The following is a 25,203-nucleotide window of genomic DNA, read 5'->3' as shown; positions in this document are numbered from 1 at the left end:
TGGAGGTCGCCGTATTCTACCCGTTTACGGCCGTTTCAGCCCTCCCCCCTCACCTCCCTCACCGATGGAGCCGCTAAGGGCTATACGGGAATCCCCCCCGTGGAGCGTGCGGTTGTGATGCAATTGTGTCCGGCCACCGCTTCCACCTGGAAGGATCGCCCAGCCCTCCCCTCCCGTGCTTGCAGACAGTCTTCCGGTTTAACGGGGGCTGCCTATCATGCATGTGGAGAGGCGGCTTCAGCCCTGCACGCTATGGCGTTGCTGCAGGTCCACCAGGCCAAGGCCTTGAGAGATCTGCACGAGGGAGGACACGACTCGCCTGTGCTTTCGGAGCTCCGGGCCGCTACGGATCTGGCCCTCCGTGCTACGAAGGTCACGGCACAGGCGATCGGTCGTGCGATGTCCACGATGGTGGTCCAGGAACGCCATCTGTGGCTCTGTCTGGCTGACATGACGGATGCAGAAAAGAACAAGTTCTTGGATGCGCCCGTATCCCAGGCAGGCCTGTTCGGCGAGTCGGTGGAGTCGTTTGCCCAGCAGTTCTCCGCCGCCCAGAAGCAGACGGAAGCGATCGCTCAGATCATGCCCCGGCGCAAGCGACCTGCATCTCGCCCCCCAGCGCCGGCGGCCCCGTCTGCTCCTCGCCGAGGGCGCCCTCCGGCGGCTGCCTCCGCCCCCCCCGCTAGAACGTCTTCTAGACCACGGAGAGGGAACAGCCGTCGGCAGCCCGCCCCGCCCGCACCACCCGCTTCCCGTGGCAAACGGAAATCGAAGCGGCCCTGAGACGGGCGACCTGGAGTTGGATGGGATCACTCTACGGGAGACGGTGACGGCACCGCTCCTTCCACCGGTAGAGGGCCGGGTGGAAAATCTTTTGTTTCGTTTTGTTTCTGTTCCGCCGGCTTCTCAGCCGGCACCCACAAAACCACAAAAAGAGTGCATTCCTATTCCTTCTCCAGGTCTCCAGAGGATCGAGAGAGATGTGAGCGGGCAGTCAGATGCTCTTCCTCCCTCTCCTCTGTCGCCAGTGGGTGTTCTGAGGAGTTCGAGCTCTCCCCTTCGGAGACCGGACCACCAGCAACCCCTTCGGAGTCTGCGTCCTCAGCTGAGGAGACCGGACGACCGTTTACCTCAGCGGGCTCAGGTCAGTGTCACACACACACATACTGTAGATGCTTATGCTGTCACGGCAGACGCACCGGCAGTCCCGCCTGTCCCGCTTCGCTGCCCCGCCGCGGGTACACCGGTAGTGCCGTTAATTCCTCTCGTACGGTCCCTGGGGGCTTGGCTTCAGCTTCCCAGTCCGTCTCGTTGGGTTTTACGCACGATCCGCCTCGGTTACGAAATTCAATTCAATCGGCACACTCCCAAATTTGCGGGCATACGTTTCACCACGGTGAAAGCGTCCGTTGCACATGTACTGCGTGCAGAGGTCGAGTCCTGCTGGCGAAGGACGCGATCGAGCCGATCCCTCTTACCGAGATGAGATCGGGTTTTTACAGCCCGTATTTCATAGTACCCAAGACAGGCGGCGGGTTACGACCGATTTTGGATTTGCGTGTCCTGAACAAATCTCTTCAGAAGAGGTCTTTCAGGATGATTACACCGAAACAAATTTTCAGTGCAATACGCCCCCAAGATTGGTTTGCAGCGATAGACCTGAAAGACGCGTACTTTCATGTGTCCATTCTCCCTCGTTTCTCCGGTTTGCGTTCGAGGGGCGGGCATACCAATACAAAGTACTACCGTTCGGGCTGTCTCTCTCTCCCCGTGTGTTCACGAAAGTGGTAGAGGCGGCGTTAAAGCCCCTCAGAGAGAGCGGTGTTCGCATTCTGGCTTACCTCGACGATTGGCTTATAATAGCGCATTCTCGGCGGACCCTGTGCGAACACAGAGATCTAACACTTCAACATCTCGCCCGTTTGGGTCTTTGGGTCAACTGGGAAAAGAGCAAACTCTGCCCCACGCAGAGGATCTCTTTTCTCGGTATGGAACTGGACTCGATCGATTTATCGGCGCGTTTAACAGAAGAGCGCGTCCAATCAATTCTGACTTGCCTCGGTTCATTCCGAGGGAAGAATGCGGTCCCTCTGAAACAATTTCAGAGACTCCTGGGGCGTATGGCAGCAGCAGCGGCCGTGACACCGCTCGGGCTGCTCCATCTGAGACCGCTTCAGCGTTGGCTTCACGATCGAGTCCCGAGGAGAGCGTGGCGCGCTGGCATTCATCGTGTAACCATTACACCTGCGTGTCGCCTAACATTCCCCCCGTGGTCAGACCCCGCGTTTCTCAGGGCCGGCGTGTCCATGAGACAGGTCTCCCGGCATGCTGTTGTGCACACAGATGCCTCCGACACGGGCTGGGGAGCCACGTACGACGAGCTCACGGCTTCGGGGGTGTGGACAGCACCCCAGTTGCATTGGCATATCAATTGCCGCGAGTTATGGGCAGTATATCTGGGACTCGTACGCTTCGCTCAGGAGCTGCGAGGGAAGGATGTACTAGTGCGCTCAGACAACACTGCGACCGTAGCGTATATCAACCGTCAAGGCGGTTTGCGCTCTCGTCACCTGTCGCATCTCGCTCGTCGTCTCCTCCTTTGGAGTCAGAAGCATCTGAGGTCCCTTCGTGCCATTTACATACCGGGCTCGCTCAATACAGCGGCAGACGCGCTTTCCCGAGCGGCGCGCCCCGGCGAATGGCGACTCCACCCCCAGACGGTCCAGCTGATTTGGAGGAAATTCGGTCGAGCGCAGATAGACCTATTTGCGTCACCGAACAATACCCATTGTCGCCTGTTTTATTCACTAACCGAGGGCAGCCTCGGCGTGGATGCGTTGGCACACAGCTGGCCGCGGGGCATGCGCAAATATGCGTTCCCCCCAGTGAGTTTAATAGCACAGATACTGTGCAAAGTCAGGCAGGACGAGGAGAGCCTTTTAATGATCGCCCCATATTGGACGACCAGGAATTGGTTTCCGGAACTAATGCTCCTCGCGACAGCCCCTCCCTGGCGGATTCCCCTGAGGAAGGACCTTCTTTCTCAGGGAGGGGGCACATTATGGCACCCGCGCCCCGACCTGTGGAATCTCCACGTTTGGTCGTTGAGCGCGCGCAAGGTTTAAGTGATTTGCCCCAGGCGGTATCTAACACTATTGACGCGGCACGAGCTCCGTCCACGAGACGGGCTTACGCGTTAAAATGGAACCTTTTCGTCACCTGGTGCTCTTCGCAACGCGAGGACCCCAGAGAATGCCCTATTAACATTGTGCTTTTATATCTTCAACAAAGGTTAGATGGTAGGCTGTCACCGTCCACTATTAAAGTTGATATCGCCGCTATATCTGCGCATCACTCACTTATTAACGGCAGATCAGTGGGCCAGCATGATTTGGTTATTAGATTCCTGAGAGGCGCTCGCAGGCTAAACCCCTCGCGCCCTCCTTCTATTCCTCCCTGGGACCTGTCCATGGTGCTGAAAGCGCTACAGAGTCCTCCGTTCGAGCCTTTGCAGTCTGCGAGTCTGAAGCTTCTATCCATGAAGGCTCTGACCCTACTAGCATTGGCCTCGGTGAAGAGAATAGGGGATTTACATGCATTCTCTGTTGACGATTCGTGCCTTCAGTTTGGTCCTTCTGTCTCGAGCGTGACCTTGAGACCCAGACCAGGCTACGTGCCCAAAGTTCCCACTACTCCCTTTAGAGATCAAGTGGTGAGCTTGCAAGCATTGCCTTTGGAGCAGGCAAACCCAACCGAGGCTTTGTTGTGCCCCGTACGCGCACTGCGATTCTACGTGGACCGCACGCAAAGCTTCAGGACCTCAGACCAGCTCTTTGTTTGTTATGGTGGCCAGCAGAAAGGGAAAGCTGTCACTAAGCAGAGGATGTCTCATTGGATAGTTGATACTATCGCCCTGGCTTACAATTTGCAGGGCATTCCTTGCCCCTTTAATTTGAGAGCGCACTCCACTCGGAGTGTTGCCTCATCTTGGGCATTAGCTCGTGGTTCCTCGCTAACAGACATCTGTAGAGCTGCTGGTTGGGCGACACCTAATACGTTCATTAGATTCTACAATGTTCGTATCGAGCCTGTATCCTCTCGTGTTCTGTCCTCACCAGGGAGGACACGGAGAGCAGACTCGCAAGTCGGCTTGCAGCCTCCGACTGAGGCTCCAAATTGACTTTTCAGTATGGAAGGCTAACAGAGCAAAAATGCGTAATGGTTTGATTTGCTCTATCCACTGCCTTGACAGCCTTTGTTGCGGAGCATTGGCTGTCAGCCTTTCACTAGTTGTATTCTTACGAACCTACATGTTTGGCCAGGGCCCCACATTGTGTCCCAACGGGTTCCTTTGTGAGTATTATTCCGTGGGGTTAATCCTACCAGCCCACGTTTCCCTTAGCAGAGCACTGCTTTGCTTACACAGCCACGGCTGTCATTTATACCTCAACTACGGTTGACTTTCGTCCACCATTAGCCCTTAACGGGGCGGTGGCTTCCGCAGCGTCCCTATACCGCTCAGTTAGGGCGCTTCCCAGTCGCTGGCACTACTGTGGGGTTAAAGGAACATCTAGTGCCCGGCCTTCTGCCTTGAAACCTAATTCTCCTATCCTTAAGTGGAACCGGAGGGCTTTAAGCAGACACTGGAAGAGGTCAGCCCCTAGTGGCGTTTTAGTAGGGTTTCCCAATTCGTCGGTCACGACGTGACGTCGTAGTGACCGACTGAAAGGGAACGTCTCGGTTACGGATGTAACCCTCGTTCCCTGAAGGAGGGAACGGAGACGTCACGTCCCGTCGCCACAGGTGCTGCCACCTGCTGTTTAGGCCGGTCACCTTCCGGCTTTCTCAGCGAACAGAAGCTGATTTCCCTATTTGCACGTGCGCCTTATATACGCACCTGGCGGGGCGGCGCCAGCACCATGCAAATACCCCAATGCCAAGTTCATTGGCGCTTTAGTAGCACTCGAAGCAGACCGGTCTCTCCAAGCGAGCTCCCAATTCGTCGGTCACGACGTGACGTCTCCGTTCCCTCCTTCAGGGAACGAGGGTTACATCCGTAACCGAGACGTTTTTTGGTGAAAACATTACAGATTTTTTTCTATATAGTGGACTTTAGTGGACCTCAACGGTTTGCGGTTTAAAATTGCAAACGATCCCAACCGAGGAATAAGGGTCTTATCTGGAATGTTTTTCTTAAAAAATTTAATTTCTTTTCGACAGAAGTAATACATAAACATCTTGGAAGATATGAGTAAATAATCACAATTATTTCATGACAGTGGAGTAATTCTTTTATTTGAATTCAAAAATAAAAATGTTCTCTCATATAATCTCATATAAACACACAGAACCTTGTTATCAGAGCAATTCTGGTCTCGAATGTATAAATTACTTACTAAATTAAAAAAAGTGACGCTTTACCATGACTTAACTCCCCAAATAAAGTTTTAAAGTCATTTTTAGCAGATAAAAACTTTCAATAGACCCCAGCAAGCAATTTTGTATTTAAAGATTTCTAATAGTCATCCAAACACACATCAAACACATCTAAAACAAGGCAATATCATACATCTCGCAAGTTATTTTGGCAAAAATGACATGTAACCAAATTCAAGTTTATTTTGGCTAGAAGTGGGTTACTCATAGTTATTGTCTCCAACTTAAATCTCTTTTTTGGACTACAACAAACACACGGATTGTAGGCAACAGTTTACTTCCTGGGACTGGTGATGTAGACAAGACCGACATTATCATAATTCATCCCACTTTGACTTTCACAGCCGTAAATTAACTCCTGTTAGCATTGCATTGTGAGCGAGTCTTTCAAACATGGTAAGGAGCGTCACATTTCCTGCTGACGTCAGAGGTATTCCGGCCAATCCCAACATACAGATGGCCAATCAGGGACAAAGCGCTTTTTAAATCGATGAGTTTTGTACAAATCAATGCGTTTGAGGAAGGCAGGGATATCTGGAGCTACAAAAATGTACTGTATGTGGAAAATAATGTGTTTTTTGAACCGTAAACCACGCGAACACATTGTATTATACCAAATACACAAAATTACGTTGTTTTTTTAGCAATGAATTAGGTGCTCTTTAATTATTGTCTAAAATCTGTGCACAGTGTTCTTAATAATTCAGAAATAAAACCTGCCCTACATTATTTCTAGCGTAATATTGTCTTTCACTCAAAAACACAAAATCACTTTTAGGAGTTACAGTCAATAAGTTGAGACAAAGGCTGTTATGGATGTCATGTTGTTCTTAACACTTACAACTTGTTCAGCTAAAGAGATCAAATTATCCAATCAAATTTAATCATTACTGTCTCTTTCCATCCGTCATACAAAAACATGTGAGAAAAACAGCTTTTATCGATCAACCAGACACAGAACAAAGCATCTTGGAGCGAATAAACTTCTTGTAAGTGTCACAAACAGCTGAAAGGCCTTACTAAATCAGATAACACATTCTTTAAGAGCTTATCTTGGACCTGCCAGCTTCTTTCTGGTATAAATAGTGTCTTAGCACACTACCCTGATTTCAAGCACTGCTAACTGAGGACACACTGTTGCTCCTTGCCAAGATCTTTGTGTCTGTGGACAGCAGAAAGAAATGGAGACAGAAAGCTTCAAGAACCATCCAGAACCCTGCAGATAGACAGAGACAGAACGTAACCTACTGACACAAACAGTTTCCATCGTATCAGAGTCTTGTCCTCACGTCCCCTGGGCTGGATTATGAGGAAGTAGATTCAGAATCAGTACAGATCTTTTGTTTTCTGTTGGAGTAGATTTAGATTAGAGACAGTAGTGGAAGCCGGTGTTTACAAAAAACAAGATTCATCCTGTTAAATCGGACAGGTAGGGAGTTTGGATGTCATAGTATAGTAGTTATAGACAAAGTAATGGTCTTTATTGTACAGTCGTAGATTACTGAGGTCAGTCAATGGTCTACTAAACATGTTTTATTGTGTTTAATGAATTGACATGAGGATGATTAATTACATTTTTTAGGTGAACTGTCCCCTTAAGTTGATTTTTCCATGTGTGTATTAGTGGTGCTATCAGGGCGAGTGTGTGGCGTTTGGGACGTGGCCACAGAGCGTTGACGGAAGCTGGGGACCCTGGAGCACCTGGGGCGAATGCAGTCGTACCTGCGGCGGTGGCGTCTCCTCTTCCATGCGACATTGTGACAGCCCAGCGTAAGTAGGCAAAGTAAGCCAGAACAAAGCTGATCAGGTCTCTGTTTAGTTTAACACAACACTGCTCACTATAGTCTCATTACTGTTTCACCTTATTTTCAACATGTGATATACTGTATGTATTAAATATAATTAAGCAATATCGCTCGAGTAGGAGTGTGATATAGCTCTATATCATCACGGCTGTGATTAGGCCAGAGGCAATCACAGCCGTGATGATATAGAGCTATATCACACGACTCCGAGAGCGATATTGCCTTCATACAACAGTTCGACGGCACACGTTTGAAAAAAGAAAACTAGAAAACAACAACGGAGTTATTTTAAAAGCCTCTTTGTTTGAGAACTACTTCTTCCGCCACGGATTTGAGGGCGGCCAGAATGACAGGTAAAACTTTCGGCTGCTTTGAAGCTCATAACAACTCAATGGACGGAAAAGCCGTTACTTTATATTACCGTTTCTTGGTCACAAAGTGTAGTTTTAAGATTAGTTCAGTCGAGAATGTATATGTATTATATTTAAATCTGCAGTCGATTAGTAAAGATAGCGCCTGTTTGAACATTTGCTTAGTGAGATTCGGTACGAATGAGAACCAATCAGTCTTATCAGTTTTCGCGTTCTGATAAGAAATATAGCTCCAGAAAAAAAACGAGTGTTTATATTCCTCTTTCCAAGTGTTAATCGTCCACACGATGTGACAAGACATTTCTCCCATTAACTTTATTAATAACTTCCGATTGGGGATTCACAGACTGATTTATGAGCTAGTAAACTAATGAGACACACGGAGAGTGATTCAAAACAGCGCGTCTGTGTTTTTCCATTCAGAGATGAGCCTGCTTAGGACCTCCATTCACTAGGTGGTGGAATGATACGAAAGGTGAAGCGGTTACAGTGCCAATATCAGCACAATATCGCATAGCTCTTAGCCAATCAGATTCGAGAACCAGAAAGAACTGTTGTATAATAGTATATAACTCAATATTTGAATAGATTTGTAGTACATTATAATGCTTTTTTGTAATATTGTATTGCTTCAAAGCTGCTTTAAAGAAAAGGCAAAGAAAAAACTGTGAAGTATTGAATATATAAACATATATATGTAATATATGTAATAGAATGGAGAACTCTCTGAAAAGGAAAGAGTCCATATTAAAGCATTTCATGATGCTGGATGGTCTTTGAGACAAACAGAACAGTGGTCTAATAAATTTGTTAAAGGAAAAAAACACAGTTTTTCAATATTTTACTATGTTCTTACCTCAACTTTGATGAATTAAAACATACCTATCTTTATTCAAAGCGTGCAATTAATCTTTGTACAGCGCGTCATGAATATTTTAGCATTTAGCCTAGCCCCATTCATTCCTTAGGATCCAAACAGGGATGAATTTAAAAGCCACCAAACACTTCCATGTTTTCCCAGTAATGTTGCTGGAAGTTTGCGCGAGAGGAGGAGTAGTCAGGAGTGATGATGTTACTGTGCACAGAGGTCGAAGTGCTGCAAACGAAGTGCTCTTTCGCCAAACAATATAGTTCTCATTTTTTATCCGCTTAAAAAATCACCACGTTTTGTGCCACCATACTCATGTAACAGTCTTTAAATAGGGAAAACATGGAAGTGTTTGGTGGCTTCTAAATTCCTCCCTGTTTGGATCCTAAGGAATGAGTGGGGCTAGGCTAAATGCTAGCGCATTCACAACGCGCTGTGCAAAGATTAAGTGTATGCATTGATTAAAGATAGGTATGTATTAATTTATCTAAGTTGAGGTAAAAACATAGTAAAATATTGAAAAACTGTGATGTTTTCCTTTAAGCACTTTGTATTTATTTTAGGCCTTAAATTGTATGTAGTACTTTATAGTATGTTTCATGGATGTTGCTAGAATGTTAAGACGTTGCTAAATTTGTATGGTTGCTAGGTTGTTGATAAGCAATTGCTAGGGTGTTCCGGGTGATAGCCGAGGCATTCACTAGGTGGTTTGCCATATAAAAACAGACTAAATTATTGTGTTGTATAGTTGTAGCTTGAAAGAATTCTCAATCTTTTTTGGTCACAGTCAATTTTTTTATGTTCAGTCATTGTTTATATAATAATTTAAAGCAGGGGTCACCAATCCTGGTCCTGGTGTCTCTGCAGAGTTTAGCTCCAACCCTACTTAAACACACCTGAAACACATTAATTAGCTGCTTTAGGTGTGTTTGATAAGGGTTGGACCTAAACTCTGCAGAGACACCAGCCCTCCAGGACCAGGATTGTTGACCCCTGATTTAAAGCAACACTATGTAACTCTGCCACAAGTTTCCACGTGTGGTTAATAAGCGCAATGACAATGTTACCAGTGTCATAAATACGGTTGTTGTATAAGCCTCCCTATGTGCAAGGCAATACACGTGAATTTGTTGACAAAGCTGATGGAACCGGTGAACACCAGCCAGGAGAAGTAGCCTGTGTTATGTAGCAGCCGCTATGTTTTCCCAAGGAAAGGGGATGGGCGCGGCAGTGTGTTACTATCTGTACACTAAACTTAGGCTGTTTCTCAATTCCAAAACGCAAAGAACAGGCTTCTTCAGACGAACTCAGAAGGTCGCGAAAACACAGAACGCACTTGTGAGAATTGAGATATGTTCGATCTTCCTTTTGCTCACCTGACCTCCCCAGATTTCAGCGCGCAAGTCTGCACTCGATGCATCCTCAATATCAAAAACACGTACTGTGTGAAACGGCCATTAGTGTTGCAGCTTCAGTAGAATTCGTAATTAATAATTGACAACGGGCCATTGAATTATAAGAAAATAATGCACACCTAAGGTGGTTACACCACGGGTGTGCATTATTTTCAAATAATTCAAAGGATTGGAATCAATTATTCCGCTTATACCACGGTTATCACAAACATTGCTCTGGTGCCTATTGTTAAGACATTTGAAAAGTTAGGTGTGCGGTTATCTAAAAATAATGCATACCCGTGGAACATTTTTAAACCAATCAGAATACAGCATTCAACAGACCCATGGTATAAGTCCAGTTAAGAGTTGTTCATAATTTTAGAGACTTTTTTTTTTTTAAGTTGCTTCAAAAGGCGTGAGAAGTCACAAGAAGTCTAACCTACTTCTATACTAGTTATGCTCAAAACATTTTTTTTTAAATATAAATTAGATACTGTTTATAGAAATCTCTGCTCATAAAAACCTCTGCTCGAGGAAGATTTAGAGTCTGAGATTTTGTTCTTAAATGAGGGATTTCGAAACAAAAACTGTAACTCAAGTTTGTACAATAACAGTATGTTGGCTTTGTCAAGCCAGTATAATAAATATTTGTTGGTTCCAAAACTGACTCAAATCCTTAAGTTTTGAACCAGTTTTTTAAAACATTTCTTAGCCGCAGAAGCTCAAAATAGGTTGTATGTGGATTGAGTTTCATTTCTGGTGGTTGTGGAAATGTCTGTCGTCACGCAGTCCCAGCAGACAGTGGCTGGAGTGTGGCTGGTGTAATATGTAACACCTGTGAAAGATGATCTGCCCTTAAAACCCGGTGACCCAAAAAAGAGGAAACCCAAGCACTTGAAGTCAAGCTACCCTGGAAAGCATTCATTAAGATGAGTCCCTGAAAACGGTGCACATCCAGCCACTGTCTGTGCCAGATAGCACAGGGGAAGGTACAGAAAGAAAGCCAGAATCAAACCCCGTTACGCTGCCCTCCCAGGTCAAAACAACCTTGCGGAGAAACGCCAGAGAGACGAGAACAACCTGGAGACATAGATCATGTATTTATAAGGGAAGAAGAAAAAGCGCAAGATGCCCTGCTGGTCATAACAACCTGAACAGAGACTGGAGATAGTGCAAGTGTATTGAGTCGACTGTCAAACATACACAACTAAAAACTGCTTTTCATATTTGCTTGTGAAGCAGGAGTTTTCTGAATCTCCATTTATGGAGCTGAAGTCAACTTTGACAGAATGTCTGGATACTCCAGGGGCTTATTAGGGGGTCTGGTTATTAATTATGTGGATTATTGTTTATACAATTGAAAATCACTGTCCATGTAAGGCGGAATTAGGCATTGGATTTTGTGTGATACATTCATGATTTTGTCAGAGAGATGTAGTTGTAAGATCTAGTATTGATTGTAGTTGGTCTGTTGGCAAAACTAGCCTGGCTCCGCCCTCCTAGGTGCTTCCGCTTAATTTTCATTTCGCTTCAGTACTACGTCTGGGCCTGCTGTGTAGAGTTTCGTTTTCTCCTGCAAAAATCTGCAGGTCCAATCAGCGAACAGAGGGGGGTGGCTAAGAATGATGACATTGAGGTCGTGCGTCAGTTTGAGTTGTAGTTCAGTAATGGCAGCGGAGAAAGACATAAGAAAAGCTATTCGGTCCGTTGTTGCAAAACTAAATATACAGAAGATAAAGCCGGAGCAAGAACAATGTTTGCTAAGTTTTGTTGGTCTGATCATTCGGACTTGTTTTTTCCGTCCGGTTTCGGCGCATGACATACGTCACGACCACAAGTTAACGATTGGTTATGGCAGATTTAGAGTGACTCTGGGCAGATCCAATAGTTTTAAACTTCAACAGAGGACCCTCCTTAACGGAAGTAACGCTTGGCAATGGAGCGTGGCCAGACTCTCTGTACAAATGAAATTAATGTACGAGAGTCTAGTTGGACCAGGCTAGGCTAAAACCACTTTTTTTTCTTAAAGGTGTAGCGGAGGATTTTCTCGAATTTTAGAAAGAACCACCTTCTCCACTTTTTTAAAAAATGCAATTGCGCAACACTCCTGATTGACAACTAGGAGGACCAATAGTCTTGATGATCCATCCGGAAAAAGAAAATTCTCCACAATACCTTTAAGATATTTAGATTTTAATATCGATAAGTGGAAGTGTATTTTCTGTGCCTCTAGTGGCACCTAATGAAATTGCACTAAATATACTTATCTGTAATAATCAGTGGTTCAAGCTCAAATGTTTTGGTGGTACAGGTCACAGGTGCTTATTGGAGGATTTTCTTTGAGGGTTAGTTTACTCCAGAATAAAAAATGTAATTACTCATCTTCATGTCATTTCACACCCATAATAAGACACAGATGCATTGTTCGACCACTCGATAGATGTATCCGCCAAACAGCCATTGATGAGGCATCTATGTATATGAAGAGTTTGGTTTCAAAATGCAATAAATCCATTTTGACTAATTTGGGTAAAAATTTGTTTTCTATAGAAAGAAAGTGACAAGATGAAAACCACTATTTTCTGTTACAAACTTTCACATAGCATCTTTACGTTATAAAAACATAAAAAATTCAAATCCATAATTTGATTTTCAAAGATTTATTTAAAAAACGAATTATTTTTTTGCAAAATGCAATAAATGCAAAAGTTTTTTTTAAATGCTATAAATCTATTAAATCGATATATAAATGTGCATTAATCTTTGCCATGTTATATTCATTTAGTTGACTAGTGGTATACACTGATAAAAAAATAAACATTAATGGCATTAATCAAAACACTTACTTTGTCACATTAAGAATGCTGTACTGCTGCGGTTATACCTGGGACGTCGTCGCTGAACTTTTTTCACAGCGATAAGCTGTAACATGTTTTGGTCCTGCTCAATTTTCATTGGCTTCAAGTAAAATAATGGAAAGTTTTTTATAACATCCCCTGGGGTCAATGTGTTAGCATGACAGAAGCTTGATGCAGTTGTGTGAGAACAAAAACCGCCGGCATTTTTCCGCCCGTGTGCCTCTTGCGTAAATTATTAGATTTTGATGGCTTACGTTTCTTCCCGTCACAGAAAACCACCACAGGTTTATCAATACCATCAAAAGTATTATTTTGTTTGTTTGTTGATCACGAAGTATAAAGTACTGTCGATCAGGAAAACTAGGATTCTGTGTGTATTCAAAGCATTGCCATTATTGTTTATAATGCGTGGAATTGTGCGATGTGATTGGTTAAGCGGATTTATTGCATTCTACAGAGAAGAAGGACTGGCGTTTGTCACGTTTGGGAAACAAGAGAGAAAAGGTGACAGAATAACACGGCAGATAACGAAATGATGAAGAATTGTCTTTTTAATACTGACCAGATACAATACTGATTTTGCCTGTAAATTTTTTTTAAAAAAATGACGTTTATTGCGTTTTGGAACCAAACTTTTCATATATATATATGAAGAGTTTCTTTGCAAAACGAGATAAATCCGTTTTCAACATTTTTGTCAAAACATGTTTATTATTATGTTATCATGTTTCTTTTTATTGTGCTACTTAGCTGTATTTTTTAAGTTATGAAGGTTTAAATCAAAACAAACCAACTGCAGTTGAATTGATATTAATTGAAATACACAACCAAAAAACGAGATTTCTGACAAATTAAAAAAACTGAGTTATCTCGTTTTGCAACAAAACTCTTCATATATATATATCAGCCATATATGTCTATGACTGACGCACAATGCCGATGTTTAATACGTGTTATGTGCTGCTTTTGTGAATATCTGTTGGAGGATTACTTTTTGAGCATAAAAAGTATTCTCGTCACTTTGTTGCGTTGCTGTGTATGGGGGTCTGAAAGCTCTCAGATTTCATTTAAAATATCTTAAGTTGTGTTTTGAAGATGAACAAAGGTCTTACAGTTGTGGAATGACATGAGGGTGAATAATTAATGACATAATTTTCATTCCTGGGTGAACAAACTCTTTAGGTTTTAGCGCCCCATAATAGAAAATCTATTAATTTGGGCATAGTTATTGACCTGGTTTCCATTTTACCAACTGTTGTGAAGTTGAGACATTGCACAATGGGTTACTCATGAATGCAGTGCTTGTATAGATGAATATCTTGACATATCGAAACGATTTTGTTAGGTCTGCCTTTCAGTGATACATGCCAAATTTAATGTAAATCACACAGACTGCCAAAATGAATATAAACAAAGAACATTCGAAGTCCCGGGACATTTTCCACTGAAAAATGAATGTGATTCACTTCTAGATTCAGACATACTCCAGGATTAAGAGGATAATTTATTTAATTCTACCCCAGTTATTAACTCGTTCCCCACCATTGACAAGTTAACTCGTCAATTAAAGCAACACTAAAGAGTTTTTGCTCTTTGCTCCCCCTACAGGTTGGAAGCGGAATTGTCCATTACCACTGTCGTAAATAATTTAGCCTACTGCAGCAAAGCTGACTCTGATTGGATTGTAGGTCTGCCGTAAAGCAAGTTTTTGCAGTTTTAACTCGAACTACAGGACCGCGACCCCACAGTTGGAAACTTCTTTAGTGCTGTTTTGGCGATAGAGTGCTGCAAAGCGAATGTGACAGTGACATTCACCATGTTTCAAGTGGATGAACGACTAAAACTTTTTTGGAAACGTTATTTTAAGGTAAAAAAAACTCTTTGGTGTTGCTTTAAGAGAAAACGCTTTAATGCTAATGAAAAGTTTTTGTTTTAAAGCAGAGGCTCTGTTCTTTCATTTGATATATTGTATGTTCATATCTAAAGAGGAAACTTTCTCTAAGGCATTAAGCTTTTATGAAAATCATAAAAAATCCTGGCAACTTTTAAAAAAATGCTGGCAGGGTAAGAGTTAAAAACATAACAAACTGCAAAATAGCATATTATAGCTATTTACAAACTCACGCCACTGACCGATCAGATGGTGTTACATACGATTTCATGGGAAATATTAGTTTGACGTAAACTGACTTCAGTAAGTATATAAAGTAACCTGCAATTTTATGTTTCAAACAGAGATGGCGATAGAGAGGCAAAAGTTATGGATTGCAGCTTTAAACATCATATATTTCATCATCTTGATTTTCATCAAGTATTTCATCATAGAACAATATCACACTTATATCAAACCAGACCCGATAGGCATCTTTGTTCATATAATCGAATGACTCAGTCTGATCTTTTGGCCAATAAGTTAGCAATAACAAGGGTGCGATTGCGTGTGAATGCCGTGTGTGAGGGTCGTGTTGATATTGAGGTAACTAGACCATTGGCCCTCCACTGCTAAAGCAAATGCAGGACAGATGCAGTCCGGTGTTGATTGGAATTGTGTGTGGATGGAATTTTTTGGGGATTCCTGATCTCTCAGCGTAAAGTAAATCACTCATACATGATGATGAGGATGGAAGCTCACGAGTCGTTCAAACTCTTTCAGGCCGACGAGTGGAGGAAAATACTGCCTCGGAGAGAGGAAACGCTACAGATCGTGTAACACCGATGTGAGTAACTTTTCTTTCTGTCTGTGTTTTGACTTTAGTGCTGTTAAAAAAGAAAATAATACAAATAGGAAGTCATTGCTTCATTTATTAAAGAAGAAAATCATTTCAGACTACTTAAAGGGACAGTACACCCAAAACAAAAATTCCTTTACATGTATTACTTATATAGTGAAACACAAAATTATCAGTTAAATGATGGCGGACAAAAGGAAAAAAATTATAGAGCTTATAAATTTGTGTATTGCAGTAGGTAAACACTGTTAATTCCAGCACAAGCAAGAAATGTGTACTTTAGGAAAACAAACAGCATCCCAAAGCACTATTTCATTTTCCATAAGGTGTGTTGTCCAACACAAACTTGTTGTAGATATGGACTCTCCATGACATCCAATCGGATTCGGGTTGCTTTAGACAACAGCCCAGAATTGGACTAAAGCATGGAAGACATCAACAACCCGATCAAGGATTTAATGTAATTAGCTTTTTAACCTTCTGGAATCCAAATAAAGCTTTTGAAAGGGGACATCTCGGGGTAAAGAGTGAATAACCCTCCCTGGGCCGTTTATGTGGGGCATTCCAGCGTCTGTATTTATTATGGCTGTGGCTTTGAATTTATTAAGTCATTGAGGATTTGGCCCCCCTGTGGCCCTGGTTATAGCCACGGTCATTGTTCAGTACCAAGCAAAGGTCTGCTATCATTTGTTTGACTTTTCAAAACAATGAGCTAATCCGCAGCCCCCCTTCACTGCTGACTACACTAGCGGCTTTCCATGATCCTACATGGTGAGCAGCACTAATAATAAAAGTGCTGCAATGGAAAAAGGCCAAAGCAGAGTTAAATATTAAAGTTTAATTGGATTTAGGGCATTGCACAACACATAGAAAAGCTTCAGAGCGTAGAGATCGTGTAATTACATGAGGCAATAAAAAAAGTTTGGTATTAATGAAGTGCTCCGTTTGAGTTCGGGAGTCTAAAGAAAGTCCTTCTTCAATTCAGGCAGAAAATATTATTTAAATGTTGAAATGTAGTTTTCTGTGATATTCAAACTCAGGTCACCCCCACAACATATCAGGTGAACTAACCAGGCCAAGAAAAATATTTACAATAATGTCACATTGTCATGTAATATAATAGCTACTTGCCCAGAGTAAATATACACAGATCAGCCATAACATTATGATCACCTGCCTAATATTTTGTAGGTCCACCTTTTGCCACCAAAACAGCCCTGACACGTCGAGGCATGGACTCAACTACACTTGTCCTTAAAGTTGATGTACTTCAAGCATAAGGAATCTGAGTGACATTACCAAGGGCCAAATTGTGATGGCTAGACGACTGGGTCAGAGCATCCCCAAAACCACAGCTATTGTGGGGTGTTCCCGGTCTGTAGTGGTCAGTACCTATCAAAATTGGTCCAAAGAAGTAAAAGCAGTGAACCGGCGACCAAAGCTCATTGATGCACGTAGGAAGCGAAGGCTGGTTTCTGATAGAAAGGTCTAGGCTTTGCCTTGTTTTGGTGGCAAAAGGAGGACCTACACACTATTAGGCAGGTGGTCATAATGTTATGGCTGATCGGTGTATGTACATAAAGTATTGAGTTGATGCAGAGATGGGCAACTTCGGTCCTGGAGGGCCGGTTTCCAGCAAAGTTTAGCTCCAACCATAATTAAACACACCTGAAGCAGCCAATTAAGGTCGGCATACTAGAAACTTTTAGGCAGGTGTGCTGAGGCAAGTTGGAGCTAAACTCTGCAGGACACTGGCCCTCCAGAACCGAAGTTGCCCATTCCTGAGTTAATGTGTTATAATGTAGGTTATTTGTAAGAAATGTAAACCTTCCCCGAAGACAAACCCTTTCCTAGCGGCTTTAAAGGGGACTTATCATGAAAATCTGACAAATCAGAAATTAAGCTCTGTTTTTTGCACAGGCCTACTAAAGGGTTAATGGTGCCACATGGTGATCCACAGTAAAAATGACAAATTTTACCTCTTAGCAAAAGGAAAAACCGCCAACATTCAAAAATGCATGATAATAAGGTGTCATGGCTCTGCATTCAAAAAATTTTGTTATAATGGAGGTCAATGGGGCAAAAATGGCCACTAGCAATAAATGAGGGAGAAAAAAATTAAAACTGATGCTACACAAAAACTAAAAATGCATCAAAGCCAATATTTTTTACTAATCTTTGACATGTCCAAGACTGTGAAAAAGGTAAAAAAAATCTAGTCCACCGTCACTTTTTATATTGAAAATCGGTCATTTTGTTTGTGTTTTTTTCCCCAAATCAGTGACACCACTTATGAACGGTAAAATTATGGAATTTTTGTGAAGATTTGATAGTTTTGATCAGTACTGGGGTTAATTAACAGATTTATGAAAAAAATGTGTCTGATACATTTTTATAGCCGTTTAATTTAATGGATGTTTTCATCCACTAACAACACGAAAGGGTAGTACATTTTCCCACGGTATATCGTTATAAAATATAAAATTTCAAAGCATTTTCCTAAAATAGGTGTTTGTCTCCAAAAACCATTAAATTTGCTGAAACAGAGAGAAAGTTGTGGCCAAATTAAGAGTTAAAAAAACCCTAGTGGATAAAAACATCCCCAACAACACATAAGGGTTAAAATGCAAATGAGCTGATGAAATGCAAACACTGATCGCCATGATGGTGGATTGTTGAAATTAAAAAAACTTAATTGTGTCGCCAATTATTTTCTCTCTCTCTGTACTAAATGACAGTGCGTGGTTGGATAGTGCAGATTAAGGGGCGGTATTATTATAATAAGATCCCCTTCTGACATCACAAGGGGAGCCAAATTTCAATTACCTATTTTTTACATGCTTGCAAAGAATAGATTACCAAAACTAAAATATTGGGTTGATCACCAATGTAGCAGCACTGTGGACCCAATTAAACTTGGAAAAACTTTTAAAATATGCGTAATAAGTTATTCAAACTTTTATAAAGTTGTGAGAAAAGCCACAGAAGCTGTAAATACTGTTGCTTTGACAATGATGCTTACATGACGCTGTAAAGAAACACAAAAAATAGCCATTACTCTAAAATAAACCTTTTGAGAGCATGTCTGTAGTTTGAATGCCAAAAAGTTATATCCACCCAATTGAATTGCAGGAAAAGATCAATTTTTAGGCAAAATTGAATATGATATGTCTGCCACAAATCTAACACTACTCATACCTACAGTGAGATGTTGTAGCATCACGATATTGGTTTGCAACAATAAGTAGAGAAATGGTCATGGACATCCTGCAAGAGGAGCTACTGCCATGTGTTTTGTACTTAATATTAGCATTTAGCGTTAGTCCTGTTGTTCATCGTTTCATTAATTGCTAATTAATTTGTTTTCCCACAGCCTTGCCCAGCAGGATCACGTGACTTTAGGGAGAAGCAGTGTGCCGATTTTGACAACATGCCTTTCCGTGGGAAGTACTACAACTGGAAGCCATACACTGGAGGTATGTTCCCAGTCCCAAAACACAGCTTCAGAGGGAGTCGCACTCTTTCACAGCTTTGAGCTTTGTGTACCCTGCTAACACCAACAGTGAGAAAGTATCTTTGATGGGCTGAAAATTCTTCAGATGCCACAACACTGTGTGCATTTGGCTCTGTATGTACAGTACATAGGTCTCTCTGAGAGGTTGGGTTTATCAATAACATAGTCTGTAAATGTAGCCCATATTACAATGATGGGTACCTTTGATATCCCGACATTTGACTGTATACTATGAAGCACTAGCTCTCTCTTTGAATTTTCATCGGACACATTTTTAGACCGCTAGTGAAAGCTGCAGGCAAAAACTGGAAGGATGTTTTTCTTGTTTACAAGAAAATGGCCAGAACCCAATAAACAAAGAAAAACAGCATACGATTGAAAGCCAAGGACGTTCACAGCGGACTCCATCATCTCCTTATCTCGCTACTCTGTAATAACCATAATAATTACCAATTACTTGGCTCTGAAAACTCATTTTGGAGGTGAACTTCACTTGTAAATACTGCGATAACCTTATGCCGATGTCTCTGTGATTTTTGTTGGCAGCCCTGTTAATCTCCCCCCGTGTCGGAGTAATAATGATGTCAGGCAGAACGTTCAGTTTCCACAATGAGTAATGCCTCTCTTGTGCTTGAGTGCTTAGACTGGATTGTTAATATCAACAAAGACATAAAAGAAAACCGTAGGCCCCGTCTGAAAGCCCTGGCTCACGAGGCTGGGAGAAAAGCAGTCTGCAAATCACTTATCGATGCCTCTGTGGGGCAAAAGATCGATTCAATTCTATATAGATTTATATTCTTGACACAGTTCGGGACTATTAATGAGTACTTGAGGGTACATCCATACCCGGATCAAAGGTCCCACTATTTTCTTTATTTTGAGAGAGATAGTGACATCAGTTCTTTGATGATGTTTTTTAGGTGGAGTGAAGCCGTGCGCGCTGAACTGTCTGGCCGAGGGTTACAACTTCTACACCGAACGTTCCCCCGCTGTTATCGATGGCACTAGATGCCAGGCGGACTCTCTGGACATATGCATCAATGGAGAGTGCAAGGTGAGATTGTCCAAATTATTTGAGTCATACATGAAATTGGTGTCTTTTACCTTTGAAAATGAATATACGTTTTTCTTTTAAAGGGACATTCCACTTTTTTTGAAAATATGCTAATTTTCCAGCTCCCCTATAGTTAAATTTGATTTTTACCTTTTTGGAATCCATTCAGCTGATCTCCGGGTCTGGCGCTAGCACTTTTAGCATAGCTTAGCATAATCCATTGAATCTGATTAGACCATTAGCATCGCGCTAAAAATAACCAAAGAGTTTCGATATTTTTCCTATTTAATACTTGACTCTTCTGTAGTTACATTGTGTACTAAGACCGACAGAAAATTAAAAGCTGCGCTTTTTTAGGCAGATATGGTTAGAACTATACTCTCAAACTGGCGTAATAATCAGTGACTTTGCTAATGTAACGTGGCTGCAGCAGGCGTAGTGATATTACGCACTGCCCGAAAATAGTCCCCTTGGTTACTTTCAATAGCAGGAGACTATTTTCGGCAGTGCGTAATATCACTATGCCTGCTGCAGCCATGTTACAGCAGCAAAATCTGCAATGCTAATGGTCTTATCAGATTTAATGGATTGTGCTAAGCTATGCTAAAAGTGCTAGCGCCAGACCTGGAGATCAGCTGAATGGATTCCAAAACGGTAAGAATCAAATGTTTAACTCTAGAGGAGCTGGAAAATGAGCATATTTTTTAAAAAAGTGGAATGTTATGCATTTTTGTGCTTAGTATGTTGTTATGTGCAACCATTAACATCACTGGTCTATGGGAACGTATAACGCTACTTGTTTAGTTTGGGTGCCGTCTTAAATAGGCAGTAGACAGCAAGACTGCATTGTGACCCAAATCTGTGATTTTACTAACTTTGTATCCAGTTTATAAAGGCCATGAGAAAATAACAGCACAAGTGATATGGCTCGGACTGTACTCTCAAACTGGCGTAATAATCAGTGACTTTGCTGATGTAACGTGGCTGCAGCAGGCGTAGTGATATTACGCACTGCTCGAAAATAGTCCCCTTGGTTACTTTCAATAGCAGGGGATTATTTTCGGGCAGTGCGTAATATCACTACATACTTTGTTGAAATTAGGATCACTGTGCACAAAATCAACTTTCTGCCATAACCATCCTAGTTTCCTGAACTGAACCTGAAATTTCTGGAGAAATTCTGTATGAAGGAATAATCTAAGATCACTTGCCATACATTTTTCAACCCCATCAGACATTACAAAAGAAGACTATGAGCTTTTATCCTTGCAAATGGATGAAGTTGCGTGTGATATGTAATCCACAGCTTAATTAGTTCTAAAGGCCAAACTGAATAATAGTGTAATGGTCTGGTTATTTTAGAGTTAAATAGGCTCAGGATAGATTTGAATTCTTTAGTGCAAATTTTGTCTGGTATTTTTGAGTCTCGTAGTTGTCCCAATCATTGATTTATATGTTTTATATGTGATAGTGATTTCATTTATCCCCAATGTTTCCTTTTGATCTAATCTGGAAAGATGAAATCCACACAGTGTTCTTTTAAACCCAAAAGAATCAATCTGTGCTGCACCCAACAATCTCTCATTGTTTTTTGGAAGAGACCCTTATAATAATGCAAGTTAAGGCTTGCATGGGGTTTAACAGGAAATACACAAAACAACATTAAAACCTGTTAACCCGCACGAGGATAAGGGAGGTTCTTAAAATGCATTAGTTAAAAATGATGTACTTACCTAAAACAACTATACATCATTAAAAAGGGTCAAGACTTAAGCTTCAGTTTTTGACATTTATTTTATTCTGAAAATCCTATAGTGACAGTTAAAAAAAGTCTTAGGCCACCATGCCAGAATTAGATGTATTGTTTTTGTAATGTTATAGTGATCATATATAATTGTTTCTCAGTCTTTTTAATAGAATACAACCAAAAAAATAGATGAAATGTTTATTTAGTATTGAAGCATGTAAACTGATATGTCACTTTTTTAGGGTAAACTCCCCTTCCACTTGAGCAACACCTGGAAACTGCAGAGTCTCTAAATAAAATTAAACAAATTAACTAAATAAAATTAAATCCTAATTTCTAATTTGTCTTTTTAATTCATTCTGCTCAAAAACGCTCAAGATGTGTTTAGTCCCAATAGAGGTCACACTAAACACAGACGATGCCTAAAGAAGACATTTAGTCCTGAAAATTTAATATTTTTTGTATATGTTTCCTGTATTTTTTGTTTGTATCTCAATAAAATAGATTGAAAAATAAATATGGATGGATATTAAAACTTCTATAACAACAAGTCTGGTGGTGGTGGCCTAAGACTTTTGCACAGTACTGTACCTTTAAATAGAAATATGATTGAGAAAAATACTTCTGCATGGTCGTCATGAAAGCACTGGACAAAACAACATGCATCGGGGCTTTTTTTAAGTGTGCATATTTGGAGAAATATTGATATTTTTTATATGTTTAAATTTCTACAGTGAGGAGTATTATTTAATAAAGCAATAAGCCCCAAGAAGCAGGTGGTTACCAGTGCATTTTTAAACAGCTAAGGGGCGTTGTTAGCTAAAACCCCCTTAGCTGTTATTAAATGCACTGGTAACCCAACGCTTCGCGGGGTTGATTGCGTTTATAAAACGGTTACATCATATGCATAGCAGGGTTTCACAAAATGGAAGACAAATAAGTTGTAATTATATTAGTACAAATATTACTCTTCCGCCAAACAAAGTAGTTCCTCAGAATCAAGTGTGGCTGCAACAGCGCAGTTCACATACAACACAGAAGCAACAAAGACACAATGAAAATATGATTCAAGACTGTGGTGTATTTTTATAAATCAACATTCATCTAAAATATACATTAACATTTATATTGTGCAACTGTTGAAGTGATGAACAAATATGCTTGGAAGCATGTTTAACTCTTTCCCTGTCAGCGTTTTTTTTTTTGTTTAATGCCTTACAGAACAATTATATTCTTTAAATTTTAAACATAAAATATCAAATGAAAGAACAGTCCATCCGCTTTCCAACAACAACAAAAAAAAACGTTTTATCCTACCTTAATTTGTTCTCTTATCAGTTATCACCTCTCAAATTTTCAGAAGATAATTCCATTTTTGTTAAGAACTTTTGTAAGAGATCAGATTCAGAGTCATCAAAACTTACACGTCGCGCTAAATCCACCACAACGCTGTTGTGTCGAGTGAATGCGTCAGTGTTTAAGTTGGGTAAGATTGACATCTAGTGGATAATGGCAGAAATATCAATTTAAGACAAAAACAACTCAGAGAACGTTTTCTCTTTATTGACGAAATGTTTTATTTATTGACATTTATCTGGATATCGCCATAATTGTGCAAAGGTAGAAAAATGAAAAAATGATTAAAGACTGTGGTGTTTATTTTCATAAATCAGTACGCAGCAACAGTGGCGCAGTGATACTTGTGATGAACCGTGGGTTTACCGGGGTATTTTATCACGGGTAAGAACGCGTTTCAACCAATCAGAATGAAGAACCAGAACGAGCCGTTTTATAATACATTTTTTTCAGAACACAGCGATAAAACACTCGTATACACTCTTTTAGCTTACGCAATGTCTCGTTCCCGTTTCTCATGGAACCAAGGTTACAATAGTAACCGGAGATGTCTTTTGACATTGCGTCAGAGGTGACGCTATGGGACATTGTATAAAATCACGCTTTGAAAACAGCCAAGAGCAGCCCCAGCTACTTACTCAAATCAAGGAGTGCAATGCTAGCCATAATTTTCGCCCCGTCAGCGTAAGACCGGTGACACATTGGCTGCGTGGCGTGAGCGTGGTGTTTCAGTTGCGTAGTATACTTCATGTTAAGCATAAATATAAAGCCTACTGATAAAGGACACCGTCAACAGTATTGACTATGTTTGACAGGTGCAATATTTGAAAATCGATAACTATTAATTCATTTCTTTTTTAAATTACATTTATATTTGAATTTATGTCAACCTATAGACTGTCAAACATCAAAATGTCTTTAATTAATATGTATTTGTGTACAAAATGACATATAAACATATTTTCCCATTCTATATTGCCTAAAAACGCTTCCAACACACTTGCATGCCGCTTGAAAAGTAAGCGTCGGATCTATTTCTAGCATGCATGTGTTTGCCGCTCGGCTCATTAAGGCAGTTTGCAAGCTCTTACCTGTTAACATGGGAGCCGAATTAAAAACGGACACGCCATGCAGCTGAGACGCTTACGCCACGCATCCAGTGTGTCACCGGCCTAAGCCAACGTGAAATAGATTGGAGTCTCCAGGGACCCAGTCAGAAGCTTGTCCCGATCCAGGACAGAATGCATACTGTCACAGCCTGCATATAAGTCTTATCACTGTACTACACAGGATGGCAGATAAGCATAATGCAACAGTATGACAGTCACGGTCAGGCTGAGCACAGCGTGAGCAATAGCAAGCATACCCGACATCTGCTGGCATTAACATGATGCACTATGGTCAAGATAGCTAGTATCAAAAAAACAAGGATAAAGCAGTAACACAGTGGTACTGGCAACATGTGGTACACACTGTGAAAAGCACTTAATAGTGCTAATAGAAACACACCACTACCCGGGCAGAAACCTGTTGTGCTTAAAGCCATCAGACGCAACATTATTTTGTGCCACCATACTTACTTGTGTAAGTACTCATGTAAGAGTCTTTAAATAGAGAAAACATGAAAGTGTTTGGTGGCTTCTAAATTCATCCCTGTTTGGAGCCATAGGAATGAATGGGGCTAGACTAAATGCTAACACATTCACGAGGCGCTGTACAAAGATTAAAAGTGCACAGATTGAAAAAAGATAGATATGTATTAATTTGTCTACGTTGAGGTACAAAAAACGGTGTTTTCCTTTAAAGTACACTAAATTATGACTTTACGGTACTATAGAGGTCTACCAGCTCTGACTTTCTTTCTCTGTCTTTCCAGCATGTTGGCTGTGATAACATACTGGGATCGGATGCCAAGGAGGACAGGTGCCGTGTATGCGGTGGGGACGGAAGCATGTGTGAGGTCTCTGAGGGCCTGTTTAATGATTCGCTGCCCAGAGGAGGTCAGGACGTCAACCTATTACACACTCATTATAAGCAACACTCATGTGCATTACATTAAATTAATTAA

At 41.5% G+C, this 25,203-nt stretch overlaps 1 protein-coding gene across 2 annotated transcripts in view; it reads left to right on the top strand.

The window, feature by feature from the left end:
* adamts6 (ADAM metallopeptidase with thrombospondin type 1 motif, 6) overlaps positions 1–25,203 on the top strand; it is a 106,216-nt gene that overhangs the window by 53,122 nt on the left and 27,891 nt on the right. For both annotated transcript variants that reach the window (XM_055208973.2, XM_055208972.2), the window contains 5 exons: positions 7,061–7,206; positions 15,389–15,452; positions 18,838–18,940; positions 19,899–20,032; positions 25,012–25,135. In XM_055208973.2, coding sequence (XP_055064948.2) covers positions 7,061–7,206; positions 15,389–15,452; positions 18,838–18,940; positions 19,899–20,032; positions 25,012–25,135 — 571 coding nt within the window. The remainder of the gene's footprint in view (positions 1–7,060; positions 7,207–15,388; positions 15,453–18,837; positions 18,941–19,898; positions 20,033–25,011; positions 25,136–25,203) is intronic.

The sequence above is a fragment of the Misgurnus anguillicaudatus genome, chromosome 12, assembly GCF_027580225.2.
Source record: "Misgurnus anguillicaudatus chromosome 12, ASM2758022v2, whole genome shotgun sequence".
In the NCBI taxonomy this organism is placed as follows: domain Eukaryota; kingdom Metazoa; phylum Chordata; class Actinopteri; order Cypriniformes; family Cobitidae; genus Misgurnus; species Misgurnus anguillicaudatus.
This window is presented reverse-complemented; position numbering and strand designations above follow the sequence as displayed.